Consider the following 5395-nt stretch of genomic DNA (forward strand, 5'->3'; position numbering starts at 1 on the left):
CTTCAAATAAATTGAAATATTTCAAAACTTTAAAAGGTGGATCTCGGATTTAGCTGTAATATACTTTCAGCTTATCCGCGTTACTGGTTATCTTGATTCCTTTGCCTTCTGTTGTTTACCGGATATAGGCTCCTCTTCTAAGCTTTTCTTTAACTTGGTAAGGACCTTCCCAATTTACATCTAGCTTCCCATCTCTGGCATTTTTATTGCTAATATCTGCTCTCCTGAGTACCAAGTCATTTTTCTCAAAGACTCACGGTCTCACTTTTTTGTTATATCTAGTTGCTATCAGTTGTTTGGCCATCATATTCTAGCAGTGGGCTATGACCCTGGCTTCCTCAATGAGATCTAACTCAGTAGATAGCAGTTTACTGTTTTCTTGTTCATTCTGCTTAATAGCATTCATTCTTCTCCAAGAGGGTTCTCCAATCTCCACCGGATCATGGCTTCACATCCATATGTCAATCTGAAAGGGGTTTCCCTTGTCGCTGTCTGGGTACTCGTTTGGTATGCCCACAAAACAAAGTATAATTGATGGATCCATCTTTCTTTGGCATCCATCATTCGTTTCTTGAGACCGTCAACAATTACCTTGTTTGCAGCTTCAGCTTGCCCATTTGACTGTGGGTGTTCTACAGATGCAAAGCGGTTTTTGACCTTTAAGTCTTTCCTAAACTCCTAGAACCGTTTATCAGCAAATTGTGTTCCATTATCAGTCACTACCTCAGCTGGTATTCCAAACCTGGAGACGATGTTTCTTTCAAAGAACCTTTGTACCCTGGACGAGGTTATTGTGGTAACCGGTTCTGCTTCTATCCACTTGGCGAAGTAATCTACGGCCACAATCAGCCACTTCAACTGTCTTTCCGCAGCTTTGAAGGGTTCCAGCAAATCCATCCCCCATTTGAAAAGGGCCATGGAGCTGAGATGTATTTCAATTCTTTTGGTGGTGAAATAATCAGTCTGGCGTGCTTCTGACAACTGTCGCATCTTTTGACATGTTCTTTGGAATCTGCTTCCATAGTCGGTCAGTAATAGCCAGCTCGGAGGGCCTTTCTAGCCAAAGCTCTATCCCTTATGTTGTGGCCATTGATTCCTTCGTATATCTCGGCCAGCATATATTCTGCTTCTTCCGAGTTCAAGCATTTCAGCATGGGAATGTGTAACCCCTTTCTATACAGCTGATCTTCCACTATTGCATATTGCATTGCATCTCGGATCAGCTTCCTGAACTCCAATGGGTCCTCAGGCAATGTCCCTTTCTCAAGGTATGCCGTTATGCATTGCCTCCAGTCATTTTCCGATGTGATTATCATTACGCAACTCGGCTCTATTCTGCTCTGCTGTACCACGGTCCTATGGTTTCCTGGGTTTTTTTGTACTTGCTAATTTAAACAAGATGTCAGCCCGACTGTTTTCCCCTCGACGAATATGAGTGACTTTTACCTCTTCAAACTCGGCCATCATTTCTCAGACCTTGTTTAGGTATTTCATCAGCAAAAGGCCTTTGGCCTGATACTTTCCTTCTATCTGAGAAGTCACCAATTAGGAGTCACTGAAGACTTTAACCTTTTTGGCCCCATGTTCCTTAGCCTGCATCAACCCAGCTATTAGGGCTTCATATTCTACTTGATTGTTTGAAGTTGGGAAACCCAGGTTCAAGGAGTGTTCTATTGACACTCCTTCTGGACTTTCTAGTATGATCCCAGCTGCACTTCCTTTATCATTGGAGGATCCATCTACATATTCCCTCCAAGTATCTTTAGCTTCTCCCACTTCTGGGCTAATCGGGGTGAGCTCCATTATGAAGTTGGCCAAAGCTTGTGATTTGATGGCCTTCTGACTTTCATATGTTATCTAATATTCAGAGAGTTCAATTGCCCAGTTAGTCATTCTTCCTGCCAGATCCGGTTTATGTAATACTTGACTTGTAGGTTGATTTGTTCGGACTACTATCTGGTGTCCCTGAAAATATGGCCGTAATCTCCTCGCAGTAATCAGCAAGGCAAATGCCACTTTTTCCCGCTTCTGATATCTTAATTCAGGACATTTTAAGGCCCTACTGACAAAGTAAATTGGCTCATGACCTTTGCTGTTTTCCTTGATCAGAACAACACTTATTGCCTCTTCCCCCAATGCCAGGTACAGGATCAGAGTATCTCCTGGTTCTGGCTTAGATAGTACTGGTGGGGTTGCTAAGCATTTCTTAACCTTGTCGAACGCGAATTGACATTTCGGGTTCCAACCTTGCACAACTTCTTTCTTTAATAATTTGAAGAATGGGAGAGCATTTTTAGCTGATTTGGGTAAGAACCGAGTTAATGCAGCCAGCCTACCCGTCAGTTGGTGTACCTCCTTTTTGCTTTGAGGAGCTTTCATATCAAGTACTGCTTTTCACTTGTAAGGGTTCACTTCGATTCCCCTATGGGTTATCATGAAACCCAAAAATTTCTTTGCCGGGACTCCAAACGCGCATTTTATCGGGTTCAGTTGAATGCGGTATTTCCTAAGCTTTTGGAATGTCTGCTCCAGATCTCGAACATGGTTCGTCAAGTCAAATGACTTAACGATCATATCATCAATGTACACTTCTACATTCTTGGCCAGTTGATCCTCAAACACTTTGTTCATCATCCTCTGGTACGTAGCCCTAGAGTTTTTGAGCTCAAACGACATCACGTTGTAGCAGTAATTGGCCTTTTCAGCAATAAAGACAGTTTTCTCTTGATCTTCAAGATACATCGAAATCTGGTTATAACCCGAATAAGCATCCATGAAGGATAGTATTTGGAATCCAGCTGAGTTATCCACTAGCTGATCTATGTTGGGCATAGGGTAAGAATCTTTTGGGCACACTTTATTCAGATCCGTGTAATCAGTGCAAACTCTCCATTTTACATTGGGTTTTTTCACCATGACAACGTTGGCTAGCTAGGTCCTATATTGTATTTCACGAATAAACTCGGCATCAAGTAATTCCTTCACATGTTCCTCCAGAACTCGTTTTCTTTCTGGCTCCAGCTTCCTTTTCTTTTGCGAAACTGGTGCTGATCCAGGATAAACCGCCAACTTGTGGCAGCAAAAAGTTGGATCTATGCCGGAAATCTCTGATGACTTCCATGCAAAGATATCCGTGTTGCTTTTGAGAAACCCGACTAACTTTTCCTTGATTTGGGGATCTATGGTCTTACCAATTCGGGTAAATTATCCAGGTTCCTTTCCCACAATGAGGTCTTCTAATTCCCCATCTGGTTCTGTTCTGGGAATTATTACTTCTCTCATATCCAGCTCAATCACATTAACAGATTTTCCTGAATGATGAGTAATTGCCTTCTTATCGGCCTTATCCCCCAGACATATCCGGGGTGGACTCAAATGTCCGCTTTATTCCCTTTGACTGTTTCAAAGTAGCATTCTCTGGATTTTTTTTGATCACCACTGATGGTAATGATTTCATTCTTGCTGCTTACCATCTTTATCTTTTGATGCTTTGTGGAGACCAGCATGTCCCATTTGTGTATGGTTGGTCTCCCCAGAATAAAGTTGTATTCTGACGGAAAGTCGGCCACTATGAATCTCACTCGTTCTGATTTGGACGCTTCTTTCATTCCCAGGGTTAACCTGAGATCTATATAGCCTTTAAGAGGTGTATTTTCTCCATTAAAAGCTATCAAGGTTGTCTTTCAGGGTTTGAGGTCTTCCTCATCAAGGTTCATTTTTTTGAAGGCACCCCATATTATAATATCGACACTGCTTCCTACATCTATGAAGATCTTTTTAACCTGGCAATTCACTAGGATTCCGGTGACGACCAGCCCGTCTACATGCCCTGGCAAAACACCTTGCATATCTTCCTTTGTGAAATAGAGCAGAGGAGGATCTGGTTTGCTGGGGTCATCCTTAAATTTAGGACGATCCCGGATTGAAAACACTTCTTTTAGATACTTTTGCCTAGCACTTATAGTGTCTCCTCATCCTCCAAGAGCCCCACTGATCACGTTACAATCGAATTCGGCTTTCGGGAATTCATCGTTATTGGAATCATCTTTCTGGTTCCTTTCCTCTTTCTTTTTCTTCTTAGGGACCAGACTCTTGCTTTTCTTCCGGTTTCCAGACTTTCTTTTGTTGTTTTTGGCACCCTGAGTTTTGATCACATACTGACGTAGTTTCCCCTCTCTAATAGATTTATTCACGGTATCTCGGAGATCCCAGCATTGATCAGTGTTGTGACCCGGTCCATCATGGAAGGCGCAGTACTTGGACTTATCCAAACCTCCTCTATCAAATATGGGCCGAGGTCTGTCTACTTTCTTCATCTCCATCATTGCCACTTCCCTCCAAATTTGAGGATGTGAGGCATTCAACGGTGTATACATCTCATATCTTCCAACCCGATCACTATCATTCAGGATCTTGCTTTTGGAGTCTTTCTTTTTATTACCGGGTCGTTCTTTTTCTCTTGGGGTCGGGCTCCTCCTTCTTGGGCTTGCTCTTTTACCTTCATTTGATAACGCATTTGCTATCTCCATTTGTTCGAGTTCCAAGTATTTCTTGGAACGAGTTCTGAACTCTTCCAACGTCCTCACAGGGTCTTTGTAGACTGACTTGGCTAGTCTAGATGATCCATCCAGGACAGCCATAATGAGGTGGACGTGGACATTCTCTTGTAAACCCGGCACTTGCAAGGCAACATCTTTAAACCTGTTAAGATACCTCTGGAGAGTTTCTCCGGGTTTCTGTCGTATCTTTCCCAGGGCGAACTCAGATTTTGGGTATTTTTTGCTTGTTGCAAAATTCAGCAGAAATTTCTCTCCAAACTCCTCGAAGGAACCAATAGAGTTGGCAGGTAGGGTTGAGAACCATGCTTGGGCTGCCCCAGTCAGAGTTATGGAAAATATCCCAGATATGAGAGGCTCATCAATTCCTCGGATATACATGTCCGTATCAAATGCATATATGTGGACCTGTGGGTCCTGACTTCCATCGTATTTCAGCAAGCGTGCCGAATCAAAATCTTCCGGAAAGGATCATTCAATATTTCACCAATAAAGGGGCTGTTATTGTATTGCCCCTACTGTACTTCCTCCTGTAACCACCGGGTTCCACGCGTCCTCTGATGGTTTGGGCATCTCGGTTGGGATGTGTACCATCCCGATTTCTCTGCCCGTTCGCTCTTGCCAAAGCATTCTAGGCCAAATTTTGCGCATTGCCATTCTGTTCACCCATTCCGATGTTCTCTGGGTTTGGACCCAACATACTCCCAAGATTGAGCCTTACATTGTTTCTTAGGTTCATACCCGATGTAATCCCAAGATTGGGCATCCCTTGCTTTTCTACCTCAGTAACCCGGTTTTGATGATCCGGGTTGTGATTCCTTTCTCGGCCATTAGCATCT

The 5395-nt window shown here is 43.1% G+C and overlaps 1 protein-coding gene across 1 annotated transcript; it reads right to left on the reverse strand.

The window, feature by feature from the left end:
- Nucleotides 1-3971: 3971 nt before the first annotated feature.
- On the reverse strand, nt 3972-4937 carry LOC133300312 (uncharacterized). The gene has a single exon (XM_061499832.1). The coding sequence runs from the start codon at nt 4935-4937 to the stop codon at nt 3972-3974; it is 966 nt and encodes a 321-aa protein (XP_061355816.1).
- Between the last annotated feature and the right edge of the window lie 458 nt (nt 4938-5395).

This window comes from Gastrolobium bilobum, unplaced genomic scaffold (assembly GCF_033153095.1).
Source record: "Gastrolobium bilobum isolate Gb01-03AN ecotype WA unplaced genomic scaffold, APGP_CSIRO_Gbil_v1 utg278118, whole genome shotgun sequence".
Taxonomy (NCBI): Eukaryota; Viridiplantae; Streptophyta; class Magnoliopsida; order Fabales; family Fabaceae; genus Gastrolobium; species Gastrolobium bilobum.

Excerpts from the sequence above, each read along its gene's own strand:
- LOC133300312 (XM_061499832.1), bottom strand. The coding sequence starts at position 4,937 with ATGTATATCCGAGGAATTGATGAGCCTCTCATATCTGGGATATTTTCC.